The 27,203-nt window shown below is 36.7% G+C and overlaps 1 protein-coding gene across 4 annotated transcripts in view; it reads right to left on the bottom strand.

Moving 5' to 3' along the window:
- Positions 1–14,823, bottom strand: part of DACH2 (dachshund family transcription factor 2) — a 798,780-nt gene extending 783,957 nt beyond the window's left edge. For all 4 annotated transcript variants that reach the window (XM_034649505.1, XM_034649504.1, XM_034649507.1 and 1 more), the window contains exon 1: positions 14,108–14,823. In XM_034649505.1, the coding sequence (XP_034505396.1) occupies positions 14,108–14,622 (515 nt within the window). In that variant the 5' untranslated portion in view covers positions 14,623–14,823. The remainder of the gene's footprint in view (positions 1–14,107) is intronic.
- Positions 14,824–27,203: the final 12,380 nt, after the last annotated feature.

The following is a 27,203-nucleotide window of genomic DNA, read 5'->3' as shown; positions in this document are numbered from 1 at the left end:
TAACCCTTTTAAAAAAATTCACAGTCAACATGTGTTTTAAAAATGTTCTATGGGCAAAAACAGACACATAGACCAGCGGAACAGAATAGAGAACCCAGAAATGGACCCGCGGCTCATTGGGCAACTAATCTTTGATAAAGCAGGAAAAAACATCCAGTGGGGAAAAAAAACAGTCTCTTCAATAAACGGTGCTGGGAAAATTGGACAGCTACATGCAAAAAAATGAAACTTGATCACTCTCTCACACCATACACAAAGATCAACTCCAAATGGTTGAAAGACCTCGATGTGAGACAGGAATCCATCAAAATCATAGAGAAAAACATAGACAGCAACCTCTCCGACATCGGCCACAGCAAACTTTTTCATGACACATCTCCAAAGGCAAGAGAAACAAAAGAAAAAAATGAACTTGTGGGACTTCATCAAGATAAAAAGCTTCTGCACAGCCAAGGAAACAGTCAAAAAAACTAAGAGGCAGCCCACAGAATGGGAGAATGTATTTGCAAATGACACTACAGATAAAAGACTGGTATCCAAGATCTACAAAGAACTTCTCAAACTCAAAACACAAGAAACAAATAAACAAATCATAAAATGGGCAGATGATATGAACAGACACTTTTCCAATGAAGACATACAAAAGGGTAACAGACACATGAAAAAATGTTCAACATCATTAGCCATCAGGGAAATTCAAATCAAAACCACACTGAGATACCACCTTATGCCAGTTAGAATGGCAAAAATTGACAAGGCAAGAAACAACAATTGCTGGAGAGGATGTGGAGAAAGGGGATCCCTCCTACATTGTTGGTGGGAATGCAAGTTGGTACAGACACTCTGGAAAACAGTGTGGAGGTCCCTTAAAAAGTTAAAAGTTGAGGTACCCTATGCACTACTGGGTAGTTACCCCAAAGATACAGACGTAGTGAAGAGAAGGGCCATAGGCACCCCAATGTTCATAGCAGCATTATCCACAATAGCTAAATCGTGGACGGAGCCAAAATGCCCTTCAACAGATGACTGGATTAAGAAGATATGGCCCATATATACAATGGAATATTACTCAGCCATCAAAAAGAATGATTTCTCAATATTTGCTGCAACATGAACGGCACTGGAGGAGATAATGCTGCGTGAAATAAGTCAAGCAGAGAAAGACAATTATCATATGGTTTCACTCGTTTATGGAACATAAGAAGTAGGAAGATCGGTAGGAGAAGAAAGGGATAAAGAAAGGGAGGGTAATCAGAAGGGGGAATGAAGCATGGGAGACTATGGACTCTGAGAAACAAACTGAGGGCTTCAGAGGGGAGGGGGTGGGGGAATGGGATAGGCCGGTGTTGGGTAGTAAGGAGGGCACGTATTGCATGTTGCACTGGGTGTTATACGCAACTAATGAATCATCGAACTTTACATCAAAAACCAGGGATGTACTGTACGGTAACTAACAAAATATAATAAAAAAATATTATTATAAAAAAATAAAAGTTTGCTATGGGAAGCTAAAATCAGGCTAACAGACCAGTAATAGTAATGGAACTTACAGAAAAAATATAAATGGATGCTGTATAAAATATTTTAGAAATTAAGTTCACATTTACTAGCATAGTAAACAAATATTTTAGTAACTAGATGTATTCAAATATTCTGTTACGGTTTCAAATGCCACCAGCTCACCTCAAAAGGAGTAACACTTCCACATTTGCCCTTAGTGTTTATTTTTTTTATTTACAGCTAATATTTTTTATGCTTTCTGTGCCTGTTCATGAATCTGCTAAAAATTACCTCTAAAATAAAAGGAATGCAATTAAAAGCAATAATTCATTTAAAAACTCTGTCGTGAAAGGCCTTCATCAGTCCACACATACGGCCTACCTCTCATCTATCAACTAGTTCCTGATCCATTCAATATTTCCATGAGAAATATTTTCTCAACAAGTTTTCTCCACCCTTATTTAGCTTTATTCCTTTGTCCATGCCCAAATGGAACTGTATCAACGCTAACGTTACCCAAATTACAGTCCTCCTATCTTTAAATCAAGAGCCTTCCTAATTGGGGCACCTGCCTGTCTCAGTCAATGGAACATGTGACTCTTGATCTCAAGGTTGTGGGTTCAAGCCCCACATTGGGTGCAGAGATTACTTAAAAATAATAAAATCTTAAAAAAAAAAGCCTTCCAATTGGACAGAAAACCTAAACTGTTGAGCTGCACTGTGCCTTCTTTGATGGAACATGAATCCATGAGACAAATACTTTTACATTTTTACACTAATACAGGAAAAATATCTAGCAGGGGGAATTCTTTGAGTTTTATTTACATTCAAAAACTGAGAGCACTCTTAAAAATAAACAATACACAGAAGAAGAAACAATACACAATTATTCAATTCAATGGGACTAAATTGTAAAGAATAAGGAAAGCTTTAGACTCTGGCATCATGGAGATTATGTAAACATCACACAACCTTATGAGAAAGAACATGTCCCTAAAATAACAAAAACCTGTCAGTCTTTTAGTATGACAAGGACAAATCCAAAACGACTGTAAATGTAAGAAAGTGGATGTACCAAATGTACTCAGATCAACTAAGCCCTGGAGCAGTTACTACAACCCTCTTCAGAGGTCAAGGTGGTCAGCATGTGCCCATCATCAAAATGACCATTCTTGCAGGACATGACTGGCATTAAGACTATAATGTTCCATTTTTTAAAACTGCAAGCTGAAAGTTGATTAAATATTCTCATTCTAGAATAGAAACACTTCACAAAAATGATTTAGGGCTATACTCACCAATGTGTTTTAACCCAAAAGCCATGTTTTCTCTGTCAACAAATGCTTCTTTAGCTTATGGAAGATGGTTATTTAGGGGACTTAAGCATAGGAAAGCATGTTAAAATGACACCTGGCTTCATGCAGTTTTCCAGGTTTTGATCTGCTAATAGCTGTAATGACTACTATATCCATTAAGTATAGAGATCTTTCCACAGATAACATAAGAATAAATTCAAGCAAAATACACTACTTTAGTTAATCACTAACATGATCCAGTACACTGCTGTTAGCTATATGTTCTATGTCTGCTTATGCTTTATTCACTTTAAATATTTTCTATATGAAGCATTTAATTTCAGATTTAATTCAACCTTAGCATTTTTCTGGGCTATCTCTCCTTCCCACCAGTAAATACTCATAAAATGTAATACAATTTAATAGTAGAATGAGCAAAATATATTTAGAAAGGTAAATATGCCATAAACATTTTTAAATGCACTGCAAAGCTTAATTAATGTTACTTTAATTTTCCGTAATTTTGAATTGTGTACTTCATTTGCTGTTCCTTGCATTAATGCAGGTTAGCTGAGAGTTAACCATGTAACAATAAAATTCTACCTACATAATCTGGAGATAAGAAAAATAAGAATTTGGATAGTTCTTGAGATCACTACTTTCCCCTTGATAAATACCCTTGAACAGATGAATAGTATGTACTTATTAAATATTTGTTGAAATGAAGTGGCAAATGAAATGACTTGGAAAATATTTTATACATGTTTATAATACTTATATATTACATATGAATATGTATAATATTCATATATTATCAGTTAACATTAGATATATACACATAGTGTGTGTGTGTGTTCAAACTGAATATTCTAATTGGCTTATAAAATGAGACCTAAAACGTGTGTACTATGCATAAAATGTACTCTGCAGTAAATTTTTTTCTATGAAAAAATTCCCCTTTTGTCTTCCTCAAATAAAAACCTGGAGGCTACTCATAAATTTTTTTTACAAAATAAACTTAGAAGTTTAGCAGATCACGGACTATTTTCAAAGCAGCAGTCTTAATGTTAATATTAAACATTTAATTATACATGTTTGCAAATAATCTTGCAAAGCAAATCAAACTCTAAGCTTGAGGATCTATTCAAAACTCTAACACTAATGGGGCGCCTGGGTGGCACAGCGGTTAAGCGCCTGCCTTCGGCTCAGGGCGTGATCCCGGCGTTATGGGATCGAGCCCCACGTCAGGCTCCTCTGCTATGAGCCTGCTTCTTCCTCTCCCACTCCCCCTGCTTGTGTTCCCTCTCTCGCTGGCTGTCTCTNACTAATGAAAGAAAGCTTTTTTACATGGGGAAAAAAACATGTTTTTTAATCCACAGTTTCACATTTTACTACAAAAACATGCTCACAGAATGACTAATTTTATGAATTTTAAGGGCTCATATCATAAGGACTCAGCAAATATATGTCAGAGAAAAGATACTAAAGTCAATTAACTACAGTCATTCTTGAGTAGAAATACCTGTTTTATTCTAATCTCCTCCTGATATGTATTTTATTTATAACATGAGTAATTCTCTACATTCATAAAACTAAAATATTTTGCTTTATATCTCAGTAACTCTTTTTTTAGTTGAAACTTTCTGGTATAACTCTAAAAACTAAAAAAAATCTGTCATTTACTGATAAAATAACACAAGGAAGATATGAGAAAGGAAATTGAAGTATTTAACAATGGATATCTGGCAAAAAATTTGTAATCACAAAGTTTTCACAATTTAGCAAATATAATAAAGGGGGTATATGGTTTAAGTACCCAAAGCTAAAGACAGCATGCATGATTCTAGAATGCAAGCTCCATGACAGAAGAAACTGTTGTGTTCATTCTGTTTGCAGCAACTAAAACATTGGCACCACAGAGTATACTCTACATACAAACACACACACACACACACACACACACACACACACACACAGAGGTATGGCAAATCTAATCATAAGATCAAAATGATTGTGAGGAGGTTTTTAATTCCAATAATTAAAGTGATAGATTGAGGTTTTCAAATGTCTACAGATTGAAGACAACACTGCAAAAAAGATATTCACGAGGATCTAACTTATGTCCTGTGGAGAACAGTTTCAGTTTTTGTAAATAAATTTCCTTGGATTGAATGCAAGAGGGGAACCATATCATACAGTATCCTACCCTATTGTTCATAGTGTTATATAAAGCAAGTCTTCAGTGTCAATATGGTCATTATCCTTCCAGAAGGATCAAGGCCTAACATACACATATGGTAACATTTTATGGATGCTCACATTAAAGTTTTTATATAGTTTTTGTGAATTTGGTGTGCTCTAAAATGGCACTAAACTTAACATTCTTAAAATAAGTACTACGTAAATTGCACCTATGTAGCCTACTACCTAAAGCCACTAAGAGAGAGAATAGTCTTAAATGATAATTATGTATATATTTTTAAATGTTTGACTTCAATACAGCAGAGTATCTCACAATTGATACATAATGCAGATAATGCATTTAACAAATATAATAAAAAATAAATTTATCCCAATATTGTTTGTGATACTATTACTATGCTTTTTTAGACAAATAAGTGAGAGACTTCTTCCAAAATAACTAAAAGCTCAGAATCTAACATATTGCTGTAAGCTATAATGGTTATAACTGTTAATCCAATACACCTTTTATACAAACCCATAAACACATGAGTGGAAAAATAGCACAGATGTTCATCTCTAATGCAATTTCCATTCAATTTCCTAAGTGCGGTCCCTGTGTGCAAACTAGCTTAACGTTATGTTTAGCTTGCAAATTCTTTTAATAAATAATGAATGCAATAAAACTAGGAGATCAATGGCAAGCTGAGAAATCATAAAAAAAAAAAGCCTTTTGTGTTCGGGCTGTTGCCCATTTCAAACTTTAATCCAGAGACAGATCAATATTACTTTTTTTTTTAACTCATCACATAAATAGTAGATATACTAAGGGTAGCCTAAATGCTGTTACCAGCTAACAGTTGCCAGCAACATGATAAGATCTTCGGACACAACTGCAATTGAATGTTTTATACCTTCACATACACACTACATTATACACTACTGAGCAGTCAACTTGTTTGATAATAAAATGGTTATATAGCAATAAAAATACTGTTTCATTATTTTTTAACTTTCCTGTACCATATATATTATTCCAGTAGCGTAATTACAAAGTTTTCACCACGATTTGCTCTAATAAAATAAATAATTTTAATGGATCAATATAGTATATATATATATATATATATATATATATATATATATATATATGAGTAGTTTAAACCTCAGGGATCCTAGATGAAAGGAAATTTTACTCTTCAAAATTAATTACACCTGAAAGAACTAAGTTATTCCTTTAAATGGATTGGAAGGGGGTGCTTCATGTAAATGCATGTTGCACTGAATGGGTCTTGAGATTATCCAGGAAAAAAAGTAAATCATGACTTAGGTATTTGTGTTTCTATACACAGGCTATAGGTAGAAGGGAGGAAAACCCTCTTCTTACCAACCCTTTTTGGGTAAACATGCATTTTCTGTTTGAATGATCAAAAGTAAACTGTCACTAGGGGTGGTGCTGATATCAAATAGTATAAATCTAAATAGCTGAGAATGATTTTATGGTAGTAGGCTTGTCTTATTGATTAATTATTGCCTATTCATAATAGTAGAGGATCTTCTGTGGGTTCTCACTAAAAGGAAACACCAAGAAGTCACCCTTTCTTTAAAGATATATTTCAGTTCAAAGTTCTAATTTCATATATTAGGTTTTGATAGCTTTATATGTATATTTGTGAAAAGTTTATGACATGATTACAAGTGGTTTTATAATAGTATAGTAACTGCATACCTTACATAACTATGAATCATGTCTCCAAATACTTTTCAAAGGAATGGCAATTTGTGCAAAGAATTCTGATGAGGAATAAATATGTGTGTGTGTACATGATTGTATTCATTTAACGAATGTGAATTAAGTGGCTAAAATATACACAATATTAGGCTTAATGAAATTTTGCAATGAATATGACTAAAGTTAAAATTACTCCTTAGAAATTATTATTACAATTTCAAGGTTTTTTTATGCAACAAATTCAGTTCTCTTTTAAGTGTATCATTATAGGTAGTGATAAATATGTCAATTTGCTCTTTACCTATATTATATTCAATTTAGCTATATTATATTCACATTCTCAATATAATAATTTCATCAATCCTAATAAATAAATTCAGCTCTAAAGAAAGATGTGGCAAAAAAATTATCATGAAAATATTCCCATGTTTTAAGCAAAATTTGAAAAAATCACTCCTGTATATAACTTCGTTAAACTTCATTATAAATTTCTCTTTAAACTAGACTAGAGATCATAGCATATATCTTAAGCTTCTAAAATTAGCCTAACTTTGGAGATAAAAATTCTCCCGAAGAATTTGAGACCTCAATAGTATCAATTAACAGTGTTTCCTGTTTTCCTATTTTAATAAAGTTAACAAAATTGTAATGAAAGAATACTGTAAAGGCTGCAAAGAGGAACTACCTCTAAAAGCTAATTTATTTTAATATATATCCTTCAGAAAGTTGAACAAGAGAAAAATCCAATCTCCTTTTTAAAATTTTTATTTTCAAATATCAGAGATTAACTAAAAAGTTATAACACCTACAACATTCAATTCAAAATATTTCACAATAATTGACAGGATTGTTTCTCTCCTAAAACCAAGGTAATGAAGCCTTGGGTTAAATGATATAAATTGTGGTTGCCATGATATTTAATGCAGGTAGGTAATAAATTTCACTGGAGTTATGATATAGTTCCTTTTGGTGTGCCTATGCTTTTCTACAATTTGAGAAATTAAATTATAAAAGTAGCATTTATTGTTACTGAATGATTTGCAAATAATTACCCAGAATATAAATAACTGAAATATACTAAAATGAAATAAACTTTTCTTAGATTCTCAGCTTTACAAAGTGAGGAAATGATGAATATACAGTGGACAGGCTATCTTCTTCCTACTAAAAAGAAATATTAAATCCTGAAGGAGTTCTAAATCCCTTGGTAAGAGTATATTACAGCTGCATTAAGCCAACAAGAAGCTTATTAGTAAGGATTTAAAAACTAACACCCTTCTGTAATCAATTTCGATATGGCATTATTCTATTTATAGTGACACTTTCAATGTGTCCCAATCATATATTACTTATTATCATTTTTCCTACCATGATTAAATATTAATGTGGGGTGCACTTTTAAGTAGCTACACTATATTTAGGTTTTAATATATTGATTTCCACCATTTTGGAATAGTTAATATAGCATGAAAATTCAGAATCTTTCCCATGAAGAAACTCATGATTGAGTTGATATTTTTCTCTGATTCCTATATAAAATAAAATGAGTTTAGTTGTTCTAGCAGAAAACGGAAAAAGGGATGCTGCCACTTTAAAAGCTTCGATCTCTTTGACATTGCTGGCAGTGTATGGGAACATTAATGCATCTGTCATGATAACAAGCTAAGAATAACATCTAGACATCAAACCGAGCAGAGAATCCATCTGAAGTGATTCATTCAGATCTGTCTCATTGATTTATTAAACACAGGGCAACATCTGCAGCCTCACAGAGCCGCTTGGTGAAATTAATGCAAGATCAATTCAAATGGAAAAAAGTGTAAAAGAGATAAATCAAAACACAATTTGCATGCAGTTCCACAATCAGGCTTATTGGGTGCAAATGCTCAATTTCCCTTCCAAAGCAAATGTGTTTAAATGTTGTTTTATCTTTTTAGAATTGTGTGATCTGAAGTGACAGTGAAGAGTTTTGCAGGTTGAGATGGTGAAAGGGGAGAAAAGGAGGAAAAAAATGCTACCAAGGACCTTTTGAATATGCAACAAGAATATCATTAATACCTAATTGTTTTGCTTTTGGGGAAAGGTTTGATGTCCTTTCTCCAAAAAGAATATTTTCAGTTTTGGTCAATTAGGATGGTTTTAATACATATTTGAAATGTATAGAGTGGATAAACCCAAATCATTTGTATCTCTAAGTGCACCACACGAAGTGACCCTGAAGATCTAGATTGCCAAATGAAACATAATATATTGTGATTAAGGTTTCTCACAATTATATTTGCCTGCTAGAAGCACTTTTAAAGCACGTAGGGATTTCATTCAGACAAAATAAGATTACTTAAGAAAGCATCAAATAATTCAGACAATATTTTCGACAGGTATTAGGGGTTTCTTGTGTGAAACCATATAAAATATTAATGTCTGAAGACCATCACTTCCTAATTATTGGCATACTATACATTGAGGGTAATAGTACACATAAATATCCAAAGAAATTCTCCATCATACCATGCATCATTTCTTTAATATAATATCCACCACCTAATAAATGAGCGTTTGGACAAATATTAAATCCAGCTCAAGTACTTAGATAAATACAAAAATTGTTGGTTATGCGGAAGTGTACATTTAAAATGAATGTACATGTGGAAGTTCTGTGCCCAGGCACATGACTAAATCACTTTAATTATAATCTTGACATCATTCTTCTAATAAAAGACAGAGCAATGATGACTAAGTGACTGCTTTTAAAAGACAATCTGACTATCCCCTCATTATTCTATGAAATAAAATGTCTGCATTTGCTGCCCAGATTAATTTCTAAAATCTTTTTATTGTTTCTGCAAATGTTAAGTCATACAAAATATTAGCCCAGGAAAGTGATGCAAGTTCTTCAAAAATTTGGTTTTGTATAACTTTCCTATGAATGAAAACATCAATTTTTAAAGTAAATTGCTATTCTGTATGGATTATGAACCATATTCATCGAATGTGAATACAAAGCCGAAATCATTGAGTACTTACAAAAATTGTATTTCTTGTATTTGAAAGTAGTTTTAAATTGTTTTAAAGTCATAATTCACATAAAGTTATTCTAACATGGATGCCCATTTATATTCTATTCACATGGTCAAAATAACAATTAACCACAATTGGATCATTTAAATTTTTAACTTAAAAAAACTGAATTTTACTCATTTGAATATATGTTGAATCATGTCTCCAAATACATTTAAATGTTTTCTTAATCATACATTCTTGTTTCTCTAAGCATTCATTTAACTATACATAAATGACTGAATAACATTTAATCAGTTGATCCTCAAATGAAATACCGATCATGAAATCTAACAATGTTACTTTTATATAGATAGATAGATGAAAAGAGATAACACTAAAATGTGCTGGCTGATTTGTCACATTTACTGAATACCAATTTTTAATCTAATATTTTACTGCTGCATTAAACTTTGAAGAATTTAGTAAGGAAAATCCATTGCATGAGAGAAATTTAGACATTTGTTTTCTGAATCTGCCTGCTCTGATGTTAAAAACTCCAAGTTTTGTTCCTCGAGACATTTTTTTAAAAATCACGGTGCCTCAGCTGAAAAAAAAAAGATCTAAAACAAAATAACTTTTCCCATTTGGTTTGGGTCTTTTTATCATCATTTTCTTAATGATCGTCAGAATAATCTCCCTACAATTAGTTTCTGAAGTAAAAAAAGCATCAAGGAAAAATATTGCATAGCCCTTTGAAATTGCAGTGATGTAAAGCTTGATTTAATAGAACAATGTATAGTCAAGAGCTTTTTTTAGCCTTACTATTCTCTAGTAGCTAAGCAGGTATTATTTTCCAACTTCTCTTCTGGGAAAACAAGTTTGAGTATTTTGAAAATCAGCTAATAACAAAATAGTTAATATAAAGCACTGATAGAGTTCTTGTGACTTTCAAAGAAACAATCATTATGTATTTTATTCATTCACCTTTCTTCAGTGCACATTAATAAAAATATGTCCTGAGCCGAACGAATCCAAATGCCACTTTAGTGGCAATATGCTACGGTCTTCGAAAATGACCAATTTGAAAATAGTCCATTTTGTGTCTTCTGGAATAGTGTAGGAAGCATTCCAAATTAGAATACCCTAAGTCAGGACTTGTACTCTCCCTTAGTTAACTGACAGAGAGGAGAAGAAATGCTTATTATGTAGGAAAAGAAAATTGCCAATGACACCATTACAAATAGGCCTTCCATTGAACAATACATTATGGAAATTTATTCATCAGGAGATGAAGATGAATCTCTTTTCTCAAATAAGAATAGCATATAAGAGTTTCCACTCACTGAACATATACACACTTTTTCCTTGCATCCCCCTTTAGCCAGAAGAGCTAAGAAGTCATGAGTCCTCAGTGACAATCCTCTTTAGCCAAGTCTCCATTGATTCATTGCTCATTTCTTTGAGCATCTCTATAGGCTCTTCTGATCCATCTTTCACCTCCTCTCATAGCATCATTCTGCTCATATCCTACATCTCTTTTCTCTTACTGGCTTCATGTCTTATCTACCTTATTTTGTCTCTTTTGAGTCTCATTCTTGTTTACATCCCTCACCTTTCTTTTCACTGACTAGAAAAGTCATAGAAATAATGTTGATCTAAATAATAATTTCACAGTTTTATAAAATAATTGAGATGTTGGGAATGATTTAAGGTACACATTTCTGTAAATCATGTTACCTAAAGTCCTAAAGCATCCACTGTAAGTATTATCATATTTTGTAGTTTTTAACAACATGGTTATGAGGGCATTTTGCAGTGATAAAATTTGGTAATGCTATTTTATCATTAATAAGATTTTCCCCAGATATATTGTAGGGTGTTTGTTGTTGGTTTTTTTCACTATCTAGAAGTTGCAATATAGCTGTGTTTCTAGTAGTTTTCCTCATCTCCATTCATGGACTGCATTCATAGAATATATTTCATAAATTTTTACAAACATATATTATAACACTTGCAACACACTTATAGAAAATGCATGTTAATTAATAACGTACCTAAAGAAATAAATGCACAAGGAGACACCGGCATCATATCTCATACATATGTCTTCTTATATTTTTAATATATCCCTATCATCTTTATACACACGTATACACAAAAGCAATTTAAGCCCTCCAAAAAGCTAGCATTTTAAATGTTGTGATAAGGAGTCAATAAAACTTAACTGAATTAAAATAATAACCTAAAAACATATCATATAATAGGGTCCAAAAATAGTATAAGAACACCTGCCTCTTGATACAGAGTAATTTATCATTTTTCCCTTCAGTAAGTAGCTCTAATAAAAATTAATTAAAGAAAACTTTGTACTTAAAGGAAAGCATCAAACTCACATTAAAATACTAATCTATTTATTTTTGAATGAAAGTCATAGATTTTGCTCAAGGATGTGTAAAGTAATTATTAAGGTAGGACAAATTTCCTGTGTGTAATAATTGTTCCACTTTAATAATGGGTGTTTGTAAGAGAGAAGAGGGAAGGGGGAGAGGAGGGGAGGAGGAGGGGGAGAGAAAGGGGGCAAAGATAGGTTTTCGGGTCTGCAATTGTTTAAATGTCTTTTTGAATTGGCAACACATGAACTAGATGGCCCTCATCTGAAGTCCCTGGTAAGTTTCTAAGTTTGTGTATTAGTAAGGTGCTTTGTGGTCCAAATAAGATTTCCTTCCTACTCTTACAAATTATAATTGCTTATTTTATCAAGGGAGCGGTTATCCTTTGTGTTTTAAGACCATGTATCTACCTTAAGAAAATTTGGTCTAATAAACCAGGTTTGTAAGTCCCAGATATGAATCACCTAGAAGTTCTCATATAAACAGATTTCTGTTTAATTGCTAGAACACAGGACACTGCTGAAAGTCGGGGAAGAAAGGTTCCCTTGTAAGTTTTGTAGCATTATCTTATTGTAGCAGTCAGCAACAGTTTGTCTACAACGTGTCAGTATACTTCAACTATACATAGTAATTTGGATTTTACAACAGATGTTGACAACTGAGGTCCTTTTAGTTGGTAAATCCAGCGTTCTTATGATTTAAAGTTGCATTGTGAGAAAGTCTACCTCTGCAGAAGTTTTCTGCAAAATGATCAACGTTGTGCTGTTTTACTACAAAACCCTTTGCTCCCTTAAACCTGATGGCGATTTCTTGGTTTGTCTGCCAAATGTGTGCGTGCCTAACAGATGGTACCAGACTGGAGAGGGAATAAACACTACAAGGACTAATTCACAGGTCTTTAAAAAGTCAAGTAATCTTGAATATAGTTAATTTTACTTTCTTTTTTAAACTTAGAAACATTGAATACGATTTGCTTACGGACATACGACAATGGACATTTATTCTACTGTCATGTGAAGGAGGTACACTTACAACCACAGAACCTGGCCATCATCATTTAAGAAATCCTCTCTTTGGGGGAAAAGGATCCTTCCAAATGTTTTCCTGGGGAGAAGAGCTGGAAGCATCCTCTCCAACTTCTACTACAACCCTCAACCAGTTCCCAGCCCCAGCGTTTCTTGCCCCACATTGCCCTCTGCAGATGACCCAAAAGGGACGATACCAGGAAAGCGACATCTGTCGCAGTTCTTTTTTAAAAAATGGGAGCCACCCACTTTACTGTACCGTGAACCGGGGGAGCTTTGCACAGCAGGCATATGCACACGTCCTCATAGGCTCGCGCTCCCTCGCACGCGCGCTCTTGCTCTCTGTGTCTCTGCCTCTGCTCGCTCTCTCTCTCTCTCACACACCCACACACACACACACACACACACACACATACACACACCACCACAACCACCACCATCACACACCCCACGCACTCTCACAACAAACACACAGGATGGGGAACGAATCACCCTCTGGGATGGATTCTAGACTTCCGACCCTGTGCATCCCCCAAATGCTGTGTTCTGGATTGCTAGCTTAGGAGCCCAGTTTACAGCTCTGCCAGCCTTCTCCCCTAGAAAGTCCCTCGTGTCTGTGTTCAGGAGAGAACCTGCTCGACCCATACGGCCACAAAAGAGGAATGAAAAATCACAGAGAGAATTAACAAATAACCACAAGCAGCCAATAAAGCCATGCAAGATATGGACGAAAAGCTGTGAAGTTTCAGTAGAGGACAGGAAACTGAAGTTTGTGCGGGGCTTATGTTAGCCCCAAGCCCTGCCACTGAGGGAGGACTAGAAGGGATGAGCAATTATTCCTTCTAGTCCTCTTTCCCCCACCGACTTACAGCGTGAAGAGTGGAGGCTAGCTAGTTAAGACACTCTGCAAAGTTGGATGAGAGTGATGAAACATGCAGAAGAGGGCAAACGGGGAAAGAACAAGCTAAAAAATTAATATCTCACCTGGCATTGGTGCAATCGGTGAACAAAGTTTCGAAGTCTTTTCTGGTGATGAGTTTGCAGCGGTTCACCCCAGGCTGGATGGCCCCCAGACCGCGGAGGATCCGGACCTGCTCCACAGTACACACCACGGGGGATATGTCCAGTCTCTTCAGCTTGGTGTACACTGTGTGCAACCCTCCCACCAGGTGCTTAAGGAAGAGATCAAAGACTTGCGGCAGGCAGATCAATTCCTGACCGTCCATCAGGAACGAAGCCACCTTCACACCATGCATGTCGACCATCCTGCACTCGTTGGTGTTAGTGTTGCCGCTGCCTCCGCTGGCTCCACGGATCCCACCACCCCCGGCGCTGCCGCTGTGGTTATTGGCCATGAAACTGTTGATCACATTAGGGGTAAGACGAGGAGACTCACCAGGGGTCGAGTACAAGGCTTCTGCCCGAAATAAGCCCCCTGGGACGCCGGCACCGCTGGAAGTTGCAGAGATCACCGGAGGTGCGGAGACAGCCATGGTCATTCAGTCTCAAACCGTAGGTCTTTGGGCCCTGTTTTCTCGCCCTGTCTCCTCTAGGTCTGCTCGCACTCGCTCCCTCACTCTCTCACGCTCTCTCTGGCGCGCTCTGCTCTCTCCGAACTGTTCTCAAGTCTACAGTAGCCCCGCTCACACGCTCACGCTCACCCACCACCCAACAAACAGCGAGTAGCCCGGACGCGCGGCGGTCCGAGAACCCACCCCCAACACACCCCGTTCCAAGACTGGCAGCATCCCCCAGCCAATGGACCCCACCCCCTTCGGCTCCCAAGCGCACCGAATGGCTGCTCCCCGCAAGGAGGTGGAGACTCCCTGGCCGGCCTCCCAACTACCTGAGGCCTTTCTGGGTTCGCTGGTGAAAGAGGATGGAGCCCGAGAAGGGGGCGGTATGGTTCCTCAGCTTCTTCCTAGCAGTCAGACGGGAGAACCGCCAATAATCAAGCAGAGCTCTCAAAGTGCCCCGGGCTACAAGCCCCTCCCCCTCCATGTCCCACCAGTGTTGAGGTGGGAACACAAAGCAGGACTCCAAAACATGCCTCTCCGCAACTCTGCGCCACCCTGCACCTGGGTTCAATTCAAGAAAAGGGTGGCGGCAGCTCCAATTCCATTTGCACATTGCTTCCAAACTCTGCGGGGCTGAGAGAGCTTCGCCCCGCTTCCAGGAGAAAGACTAGTGAGTTCAGAAGTAAAACAGTTAGGCCACCTAGAGCGCTTAGTGTGAATTCCTCAATACCAGCGCACAGAGGAACCAGCATCCAAAACCGCACTCAAATCACAGTTGGACGTTGCTAACCCGCTCTCCTACGCACTATTAGCAGGCGCAGTGAGCCTGTGATAACTTTGGAAAACAGGCTGAGGGACTTTGGTTTGCCAGTGGTGGTCGGATGCATCATTTTAAAGTACTTCCACCACTGTCCTGGAATAGACTCACTTTTCTCTGTCTCCATTCCTTAGTGTCCTGCCCCGTCCCTGGCTTAAATTGGTAGGAAACGTTCCCCTGTGACTCAAAACAGTCATTACAGAATATGAGGGAAGAGCAAGGATTTGCGCGCCCTTTGATACTGCGTTTTCTTCCTTTGTCTACGGGCTTTGATGGTCCAGTAATTAGAGCTCCATGTCCTGCACTGTAGCTCAAGATTCCTCTTCCCCCACATGTCAAGTGCCCCTAAACGCACTACTAGAGCTCAAGATAAGCAAAATGTCTAGGCAAGGTACATTCCAGGGAAAAGGCATGGTCTTTCCCACACAGCATATGGCAGATCACTGTAGCAAAATTGTTTTCAGACTCCTTTTCCAGCTTTTGATTCTCTGAATCAGGGTATTTCCTTTCCTGTGTTTCTTTCCTCTACAGACTGTTATTCAGAAAGTGAAATCCATGCTTGGTTTTAACCAATGATACAGCTAAGGAAACTTCTCCTATATCCTTCCAAAATGTAAATAACTTTAGATCCTTACTGAATTCTATTTAGAACTCCTTGTACTTAGCAGTATCAAAAAGTAGGAGTGGGTGGGCTTCCCCATCCCCTTAATAAGACAGAAATGTCCTAACCTGGATTTTTTCTGCCTCTCTCGTCAACATATTTTCTCCTTTTGTCATTTCATCAACCAAGTAGTAAAGAACTACCCTTTGAATTGCTTCATACTGTTATAATTTTTAAAAGATTAATTTATTTATTTTAATTCTGATTTTTTAAATTATGTTCAATTAGCTAACATTAGTTTTTGATGTAGCGTTCAATGATTCATTAGTTGTGTATGACACCCAGTGCTTTATTTATTTTAGAGAGGGAGAGAGAGAGCACCAGCAGGAGGGGCAGAGGGAAACAGAATCTCAAGCCCACTCCGCGCTGAGGGGGAGCCCCAGGAGGGGCTCCATGTGGGCTTCATCTCTTGACCCTGAGATCACGACCTAAGCTGAAATGCAGAGTCAGACGTTTGACTGTGCCACCCAGGTGCCCTACTGTTACAAGTTTAATTGTATGGAGTTAAAACACTAAGAAGTTGTGATAGTTGTTTTTAGAATACAATGATAAATGACTGTAACATAATAGACTAGAATGCATGCAACCACAAAACACTTTTATAAGGTATTAAATCATTTTTGCTAGTTTGGTATTGTGGGAGGAAAATAAGGAGCAAAAAAGGACAATTGAGAAGGGATATTAGAGGCAGAAAAAGCTTCCACAAAAAGTAGAGGTTTTCAAAAGGGAATAGAAAAAGCACTAACAGAAATGTTTTTATTTACCAGTTTTTAAAAAGAGAAATCCTGGGTCGCCTGGGTGGCTCAGTCGTTAAGCATCTGCCTTCAGCTCGGGGCCTGATCCCAGGGTCTTGGGATCAAGCCCCGCATCGGGCTCCTTCACTGGGAGCCTGCTTCTTCCTCTCCCACTCCCCCTGATGTGTTCCCTCTCTCGCTGGCTGTCTCACTCTCTGTCAAATGAATAAATAAAATCTTTAAATAAAATAAAATAAATAAAAAGAGAAATCCTAAAGTGTGTTCAACAGGTGTTTTGACAGAAATGGCTATTAAGCTGTTCGTTAATATAACTTACCTCCAATAACTTGTAATTGAAATTGGTAAGTTTGACTTTAAAGGAAAGTTGTTTTCTCTTATTTTTTTTTTGGAAATTCCTCTAAATGCATTAAAAATCCTAAGGCCAAGCTACTCCCTGTATATGGCTGCATGCACATTATCAAATCCTTTTTATTTGCAAAGTGATTTGGAGTTTTCAGCAATAGAACATTCACACATATATTATGATGTTACAAATTTAAGAAATGCTGAAATATAAAAAGGAAAGGTAGAACATTCCGGCTACAATCACTATTTGCAATACTGAAAAACAAATTTTGACAACTTTAGAAAAGACTTGAACTAGATGTGTCTTATATGTTTAATGTGATCTATCAGATATGTAGTAATATTTTATGTATTTTATTTTATTTATTTTATTTTTTAGACAGAGAGAGCACAAATGGAGGGAGGGACAGAGGGAGAGGGAGAGAGAGAATCATAAGCAGGCTTCATGCTCAGCATGGAGCCCAATGCGGGGCTCAATCTCACAACCCTGAGATCACAACCTGAGCCAAAATCAAAAGTCAGATTCTTAACTGACTGAGCCACCCAGGTGCCCCTGCAGTAATATTTTAATAATTACCAGAGATTAAGATTCAAATTCTAGTAAAAATACTAGCGACTAAAATTGGCCATGGATCATTTAAGGGTTAAAGTCCCTTGGAAGCTATGTCAATACACAGAAGACCCTTGGCTTCATTATTTGAATTCCTCCTACTAGCAGTCTTCTAGAAAATAAACTTGGTAATTGTCTTAAGGGATACTTGTAATTTAAAGATTTAGTCATTTAGATCTAAGAAGCCAGATGTTGTCTCCTTGGGTTTTCTTGATATTTTGATTACTCTCTTTCTATTACTGCTACTTCAACTCTTGCTATCTATGCTTTGAGATTGAGATAAATTCCACACGGAGAGTTTGTTTTTATCCCTGTCTGACTTTCATGTCTTGCATAAGTCTAACACATTTCTAAATAAGGCTGGATTTCTACAAGGCCAGGGGAATCCTTGTGCATCAATACCCTGGAAGTTGGAATTTCATGAAGCAACATAAAATCATAAAGGCTGCAGTAAACAGAGTACCCTCGAGAGATGACTCTCCACGGAGAGAGGCACTGCACCAAAACTAAGAAAATACTCAAGGTGTGAATTGTTTCCAGACAAGAGCAGATCACCCCAGCAAATAAGAGAACAAAATTAGTACAGATATCATATCTCATCAGAACAAGTTCTAGATGCCACTATTCCAGTGGAATGATTTGGGGCCTAAGTGTAGCTTCTCATACTCTGAAATGCATCTTCCAAGATTTAATTAGCAATTTACATGTTCTGTTAATTCATACTCGATTTGGAGGGGAAGGGTGCTCATTTGTGACTTTAGGTCAAATATTCCATGTGGACATTGTCAGTGAGATGCAGATAACTATTTTAATTAAAAATAAATAAGTATATTGGCAGTCTTATGCAGGATTACAAAATGTCCAGAACCATTTAAAGGAGCTGGTTTTCAGAATGGGCATTCAAGCAAAACCCAAGGTAATAAATGGAATTATTTGAAACACTCAGCCAACTGACATTGCAGCCTCTAATAAGAACCTACTAATGAATCATGGAACTTTACATCGGAAACCGGGGATGTACTGTATGGTGACTAACATAATATAATAAAAAAACATTTAAAAAAAAAAGAGCCTCTCAGGAGCCCTCTAAGGTTCATTGTTAGGCAAACAGTAGAAGGAAATTGATTAGAATTGTCAAATCACTATGTCATACACCTGAAACTAATATAACCTTGTATGTCAACTATCATTCAATTAAAAAATTGATTGGGCAAGGCAATAAATGTGAAATGAAAGCATTCATATAACTGAGAATTTAACTGGCTACAGCCTATAGATACACCCCCGCCCATTCAATGAAATATATACTCCCTTAGGAAACTGGCTATAAAACGACCTTGTATAACATAAATTCTTTTTTCTTATTCCATTCAGTGTTAAATTGACGATGAGTTCCAAGGAAGCAAAGATGGAAAAGGGGGATCACTGGAGCAAGAAGAAAACTAGTCAAAACTCAAGGAGTAACAGTTAAAATCAGATGCATAGAGGAAAAATGGACATTTGCTAACTGAACTATAAAAGGGAAACTCTCAAAGCATCTCATGAAGTATATGGACCTGCCAACTTTTACCATATCATACTCCAAACTGTACTGCTCTAGAGCAAAAGGAGATGTGTCTGCTTTATATTCCATCTATGTCTCTCACTTTCTCATTCCCCTTTAAATCTTAGGCTTTTAAACTGTTCAACTTCAAGCCATTCTAACTTCAGCCAGACTCCCACTGCTACTTAGGATCCTTTTATTCATTTTGTTGACTCCCTATTGAATTCCCTTCAGCAGCTACTCCAACCCTTTGCTACTCTTTGCAAATCCTCCTCCCCCTCACTTATCAGCTATCCCTCCCTACTTCTCTGATTTCACCATAAAATTATTCAGTGGGAGGTCCCTCATCCTCCCTTCTCTCCTCCTACAAAGTTTTTTTCCCCCATATTCTCTCTTATACTCTCCTACTTCCTTTCACTGACGCGCTTGACCCCTCTTCCCTCCTCCAAGTCACTAATCTAGCAGTTTTATTCTTACCACTCTCTTTGGCATATCCAATACCTCTCCCTCTCTACTTCTTCTTTCCCCATTTATTATTGAAAATGTGCAAGGCTAGGAGCCTTAAGACAAACAAAACCTTTCCTCAACCCTAAGGTTCTCAGCGTGGTCTCTGGACCACCAGCATCAGCATTAGTGAGTACTAGATAGAAATGCAAATTGTTGGACTCTACCCAAGAGCTCCAGAATGGGATACTCTGGAAGTGAGGCCCAACAATCTGCCTTTTAACAAGCCCTGATGATTCTGATGCAGGTAAAAGCTTGAGACCAACTTGTCCTGTAGTTACCAACCATTCAAGCACTTTTTGAAAATCTACAATTGTTTCTCTTCTTCCTTAACAACAAACTTTCATGCTTTAACCTTTTACAATTTGATTTCTGCTCACCACTTGGCTGAAACTATTTTAACAAAGGTAATTATTGGCCTAAACGCCAAATCCAAAATTATTTCCCAAATCCTCATCCTTTGATATTCTACAGCTTTTTACACTACCAGCATCATTCTTGAACACCTATCCCTTGGCTTTCATGCCTCTCCAACAATCTGTTTCTCCTCTTTCCTACACCCCTTTTCTTTTTCATGTCCTTGCTCTTGACCCTGAAATGTTAAAATTCCTAATGTCTACACTCTTACTTGTGGCAATTGCATCAACTTTCTATAGTTGCAACAACCACTGCTTTACAGATTACCCGAAATCTTCTTTCTAGCTTTCTTAAAACTTTCCAGGAGAATTGGGCATTTCCATTGGATGTCTCATGGTCACCTCAATCTCAGCATGCCCAAAGGTGATAATCTGACTCCCCTCAAATCTTTTCTTTGCTGTTCATTTCCAATATTTCTTAGTGCTGTCTCCATGCTGCTAGTCACCTAAAATAGCAACTTGGGAGACACCTTTGATTTATCTGTATCCATTATATCTCCGTCCGGTTAGTCACGACGTTTTGTGAATTCCCTCTCAGCAATCTCTCTCTCTTCTATTCCTTTCTGTTCTTAATGTTGCCACCTTAATTTTGTTCATTATTTATTGTTTGTACCATTACAACAGTTACTTCTTAATCTCTTGACTTTCAGGTCCTTCCTCCTCCAAGCTAGTTAGTGTACCAGGTTATTTTGTCTAAAGTTTTACTCTACAGTTTAAAAATCTTCATTACTATCCCTCTGGCCACCAGATAAATTCCAAACTCTTTAAAGTGACATTTAACTCCTTTTTCGATTTACCTTTCATCCTTTCTTCTGATACTCTGACATGTTGCATTGCACTGGTAAATGGGTATTACTTTCCTCTGCTCTTGAACCTATTACACCTTCCCACCTTGGTGCTAATGCTTATGTCATTCTTTCCACATAGAATATGTTGCTGCACACCTCCTCGTCTCCATTCACTCAAATCTGAACCAGCCTTTAAGGCTACTCCAATTCACCTACACAAAGATTTCCCTCATTCTTTTTCCCAGCCAGAAATGGACTCTCCCTTTTCTGAACTCTTCTAACATTTTGTGTCTTTCTTAACACAGTTAGAACATGGTGCCTTGTATCACAGTTTTTTGCATCTTACAGTCTTGGGTTCTCTCCTAGAATAAGATTCAGTCAAGTTAGGAATCACATGTATCTTAATCAAAATGCTATTTCAAGTGCCAGCCACAGTGCCTGGCACATCAGAGGTGCCCATACATGTTTATTAAATGAAAGGGTATTTGAGCGATACTCATCTATAAACTGTTAAGCAATATATGTTTATTTTTTTAATTTTTTTTAAAGATTTTATTTATTTATGTGACAGAGAGACAGCCAGCGAGAGAGGGAACACAAGCAGGGGGAGTGGGAGAGGAAGAAGCAGGCTCCCAGTGGAGGAGCCCGATGTGGAACTCTATCCCAGAAGGCCAGGATCACGCCCTGAGCCGAAGGCAGACGCTTAACGACTGCACAACCCAGGCGCCCCACAATATATGTTTATTATTACCAATTCTGAAGTAACCTAAGAGGTTAGTGTGCATTAAAGAGTTGTGTGTTTTGTGGTTTTTTTTTGTTGTTGTTGTTGCTAAAAGACTGATTGTTTTGCTTATTAGCAGTTTCTGGATCTTTTTAGTGATGGCTGGCTTCTCATATTAAGATTTCAATTTTTATCTAAGCATTAATTTCCTCACAAAAGCTTCTTTAAGTGTGATAAATTTATATGTTATGTTTGCTTCTATGAACTTTAAAAAAATATTATACATTTGCAATGAACATGTAACAAAATTTCAATAAGACATATTTAAATCTGTTTGAAACCTTATTAATATTTTTTATTCTATACCTTTTGTTTTATGTAAGGATATCTTAATAGAGGAAGTATGTCATTGAGATAACTATTCAAATAATTGCTGGGAGATGTTAAAACTACATAGAGCTAATGTGTAAACTTGCCACTCCATGCAAAATAACCAGCTCTAACTTGAGAAAAAAGTCTTCCTCTTGAGTAGGAGAGAAATCAGTACCTTTCTTTTATGTGGGGAAAATATTAACATGAGGGTATTTATACTCCCAGCAGCATCAGAACACCAGGCAATTGTTGCCTTTTGTTGTTGTTATTTTGCTTCTGGAAAAGATGAGTAAAGAAAGCAAGAACTCCTAAGTGTTGTTATTGAGAACATAGCAAAGGCCTTTCCTGGGTTTTGCTGGAACAATCCAGACATATGACTGAACAATTTTTGGCTGAATTCATATAGCTAAGCAGCTCTAGGCACTTCATCACCAAGCCAGTGCAAAGTTGACAATCAACTCCCAGTAATATATATGCATACCAGCTAACGGTTGGGCTAGTTGTGTAAAAATTTAAAGCATTCGTAATAAAGTTACTATAGTGCTATTTATATAATTGACATTTATTGAATGCTTACTTTGTGCCAACCTTTTGCTAAAAACTTTTTCTGCATCCTTCTATTTAATCTTCATGACTGCTGTGCAAAGGAGATTCTATTGTTTTTTTTTTTTTAAAGATTTTATTTATTTATTTGACAGAGAGAGAGACAGCCAGCGAGAGAGCGAACACAGCAGGGGAAGTGGGAAAGGAAGAAGCAGGCTCCCAGCGGAGGAGCCTGATGTGGGGCTCGATCCCAGGACTCTGGGATCATGCCCTGAGCCGAAGGCAGATGCTTAAGCTTAACAACTGAGCCACCCAGGCGCCCCAGGAGATTCTATTCTTATCCCCATTTCTCAGATGAGGAAACCAAGGCTTAAAATGATTAACTTGTCCAAGGTCACACTGATATGAAGTGTCTGAGCTGGAAATATAATTCAGATGTGATCTAGAAACCCAATTCTTAACCACTGCACTATTTCTTTAAAAAATACTACTCTACACTAAATTTAAAGTTCAGATATTTTAAGTATAAAATTGTGTCTTTAATAAACAGGATAGGAAAAGTAGTTTAAGAAGTAGGGGGAGGGCTGTAGCATTGGAAAAAATACCTATCTGAATCTCGGACAAAGCTTTCATCTCAGAGTTTAAGCCATTCTCCATATGGTGGCACAAACCATAAATCGCAGCTTTAAGCTTTTTTTTTTTTTTTGAAATGTCAAGAGAACAACTATCAAAGTTTACATTTGCAACCCCTAAGTTCTGAGGTGATAGAAAATGGCACAAAAATGTATACACATATTCCAAACTATTGAGAAACTTTTAACATGTCGAAAACTTGCCTTACATTCAACCAATGAAGAGGAATACTTCATGAAAATGAACATAAACCCAAGACATCCCCCTGCAATAGGAGGAGTAACTGTACTTGCTGTTACCTTAACAGTTCAGTGCTTTATTCATTGAGTGCTGCCTAATTAGGACGCTACAGTACAGTAACCCCTCCACAACTGTAAGATCCCTTCAGGTCAAAACTTCGTTATTCCTCTGTGAGAAAGCAATTGAGGAAAGTGGGTAAAAAAGTGGAATCTGCAACCAGCCTGCCTCGGTCCAAACTCTGGGTCCACAATTAAGTAAACAAGGCAATTTGGAGTAAATTACTTAGCCTTGTTGTACCTTGGTTCCCTGATCTGTAAAATCGGAATAATGGTGATTATACTTCTTCATAGGGTTTTGTGAGGTAGCAAGAGTTAATGTATACGATGTATATAAAGTGCTTGGAATAGTGCCTGTCACAGAGTAAGTGCTACTCCTGTTAACTATTATCATTTATCTTTGAACTTTTTTTTTCAAAATTGCAGTTTCAGTATATACAAACTGTGACTCCCTCAATGTGGAATAATTAGTAAAGGCAGGAAAGGGGTGTGCTGACAAGCGGTAATAGAAAAGGAAAATGAGTAGGAAGCAAAGTCAAAGTATACATTTCTGCAGTGCAGCCTGGGGGAGATACAAGAAGCAGAGGGAAAGTAACCCAAGCCATAGAATTAATTGCATTCAGGTATCTGAAAGAGGAGGGAATTGAGATATAGGCAAGATCTGACAGCATGTTTTGTGGGAAGAACGGTTGAAACCTAACTAACTCAGCTAAATGGGGTCATTTTTAAAAGACTCCCATAAAGATTCTTTTCATCTCAAACTTCCAGGGGTCTACACTTCTCTGGTATCTACAGCTTGAGAACACAACAGGGAGTCAGGACACCTGAAAAGCCTTGAACACTTGAATGGGGAATAGACACAAAGCAGCACTATTACCATCTACTAATGTGAATACAACCATCATTAAAGTGAAACAAAGTGGTAAGCTGCTCCTTGAAACCACAGCAGTGGAGGGGAGAAATAAGGAAATCCTGAGCAGTTTCTTAGGAGCAAGCATGACAAATGAACACTAATTGTCCAGTCCTCAGTATCAGTCATTTATAATGTGAAGAAAAAAAAAACCCCTGTAAGTCTGTCTCTTAATGTGCCAGAGTCATTGTCTTAGTTTAGTGCATTTAAAATTAATTTGTAAGGGCTTTTCTGTGCACTCATGGGGTCAATTCTTTTAAATCTGGATGCTTGAAGTTGTAAGTTCCTCAAACATGACTTCTACTCAAGAGATTTTGAGACCTTGCCCTCATTGTTGGAGAGGACCCAACTGTCACACTTCTTGCCTACTTTAACTCCTTATTTGTGATGTCCAGTGATGTCAGAAGAGATGATGGTAGTGCTGCATATGCATTCACGATAAAGCACACACGCTGCTTGATTTTCAATTATGATGAAAAATGTAAGTAGTATATTCTCCAGGAACACATTATTTGAAAAAGGGAACCATACTTATATTCTTCATTTATTTGTTGACCGGACCTCATCTTGTCCATTTATCCTTTAACTACTTAATTTTAGTGAGTCTTATGCATGAAAATAAACAGGAAGCCTTAACTGGTGCTGGACCCCTCCATGGTATCTGGACTCCAGAGTTGTGCTGATTTCATAGTTGCAACAGAATGATCAGTTTACTCTGTGAAGCTCCACTCGTACATTAGTTTTCATCAGTTCCTATCTTCACCATTTTTTCTCACAGTCATGCTTAACCCAACCTCAAAGCTCCCAAGATGCACGCAAAGGAGATAGGACACATATTTGCCAGAGAGAGCTTTTGCCTATAAACCTGCTTCTCCTCAACCCAGTTCCAATATTACCATCATCTCCATCAAGTGTATAAATTTATTGGTAGAAACAAACAAGCCACACCTTTGCCTTGTCCATGAAAGACTCAATTCTCAGTTAATTTCCAAGTTAACTGTAGACATGCAATATTGTTTTAATGTCTCAACTTGCCTGGGTGCTGAAGTAGAATTGATAATACTGACAGTGGACTGGAAGTCAAGGAGAGCCTGAAGTATAAACATTAAATTCTTCATTAGAGTTTTCTCTAAATACATACATGTTCTATGTTTTTGTGGACAGTAATTTATATAGGTTGTAAGAGATATGGAAAAACTAACAGGTAATAGGCCTCTAGAAAGAAGGTTGTTCGAATAATGAAAACCCAAATGGTATGCCTCTACAATTAAGTGAGAATTATACCCCCAAAAAACAAGTGAAAAAAATATAGGAAAATGAGGCTGTGATTCCCCTTCCCCACTTTTGCCAACTAGAATGATGACCTCTTTGCCTATTCTTAATGCAATCTGTTTTCTGATTCTAAAAATAATTATTAAAATAATTTCCTCTCAGAACTAAAAAGAAAACTATTGCTTGTGATGTGGAATTCAGGTGATGGTGGTGGGAAGTTTCACCATGGTTTTGGTTTTACTGGTATTATTGAAATCAAATTCAGTTTAATGGAAACCTTACAGGTAGAAGAAATAGTGTCTTACATTGTAAGGAAAATAAGCCCCCTACCATCTCCAATGACCTACACCAAATAGAATGGTTTGCTTTTTAAAATTCATTTATACATACAATTCTAGGTTGAGCCAGATACCAAGCCAACGGACTATTTGGAGCCTATGGGAAAATAGTAAGAATAATTACCTACGGTAGCCATAAGTAATGGAACTTGTTTCCACTATGAACTCCCCTCTTCCAGATACCCTGCTCACTCCATCATGCTCCCCAGCCTGGCCCCAGTCAACCATTACATGCTCTTCTCACTACTCTCCTACAAGTCAAACTGTTATAGTCAGTATCCTCTAAGCCCACATTTCTCTTCCATGCCTCCAATCCTCTATGGATGCTGTTTCTCTGCCTAAAGTTTTATTTCTCAGCTTATGAAAATGCACATTTCAAAATATTTAGTCTGTCTTAAAGTCTTCCCTGGCTGCCACAGGGAAACGTGACACCATCTTCTCCAGAAACCCATAGAATAGATTTCAATCATAAAAATTTTTTAGATTTTCTTCAAGATCAACATTTAGACAGCAAATATTTGTTTCTTTCCTACTAAACACAAAGCGTTCTATTAGGCATTATGCAGAGTATGTGTTTAAAGGCTGAAAGCCATGCAATTCTAGGAAGTGAAGAATCATTGGCTGCTTCAGAGATATATAATTGAGCAGCATATTAAAATTAATGCAATCTTGCTCAAAAGCTCATATTTCTTAGGCATTCTTTTAAATAAGCTTAAAATCAGTTGATATTAATATTCTGAGTGTATTCTTATTTTAGTCTGGATCAATGCTTATTTCTCAAACTTAATTTTGTTTTTAAATAAAACTGATGAATTCAAATGCCTGCATATCAACAGAAAAATGATCCCATCTTCTGTGTAATTAAGTGCATTGTATTTATGTGTGCATAATGTAAAATCAATAAATAATGAATTACCACTGATTGTAATTGAATGTTTCCATAATTTTATTGTCAGCCATGATAAATAATCAGTACACTTACAGTGCATTAAATTAATTAGTGTGTCATTTCTATTACATACATCAGCAGTGAAGTAAT

The sequence above is a fragment of the Ailuropoda melanoleuca genome, chromosome X (assembly GCF_002007445.2).
Source record: "Ailuropoda melanoleuca isolate Jingjing chromosome X, ASM200744v2, whole genome shotgun sequence".
In the NCBI taxonomy this organism is placed as follows: Eukaryota; Metazoa; Chordata; class Mammalia; order Carnivora; family Ursidae; genus Ailuropoda; species Ailuropoda melanoleuca.
Note: the sequence above shows the minus strand (reverse complement) of the source record. Positions and strands in the feature narration are given on the sequence as shown.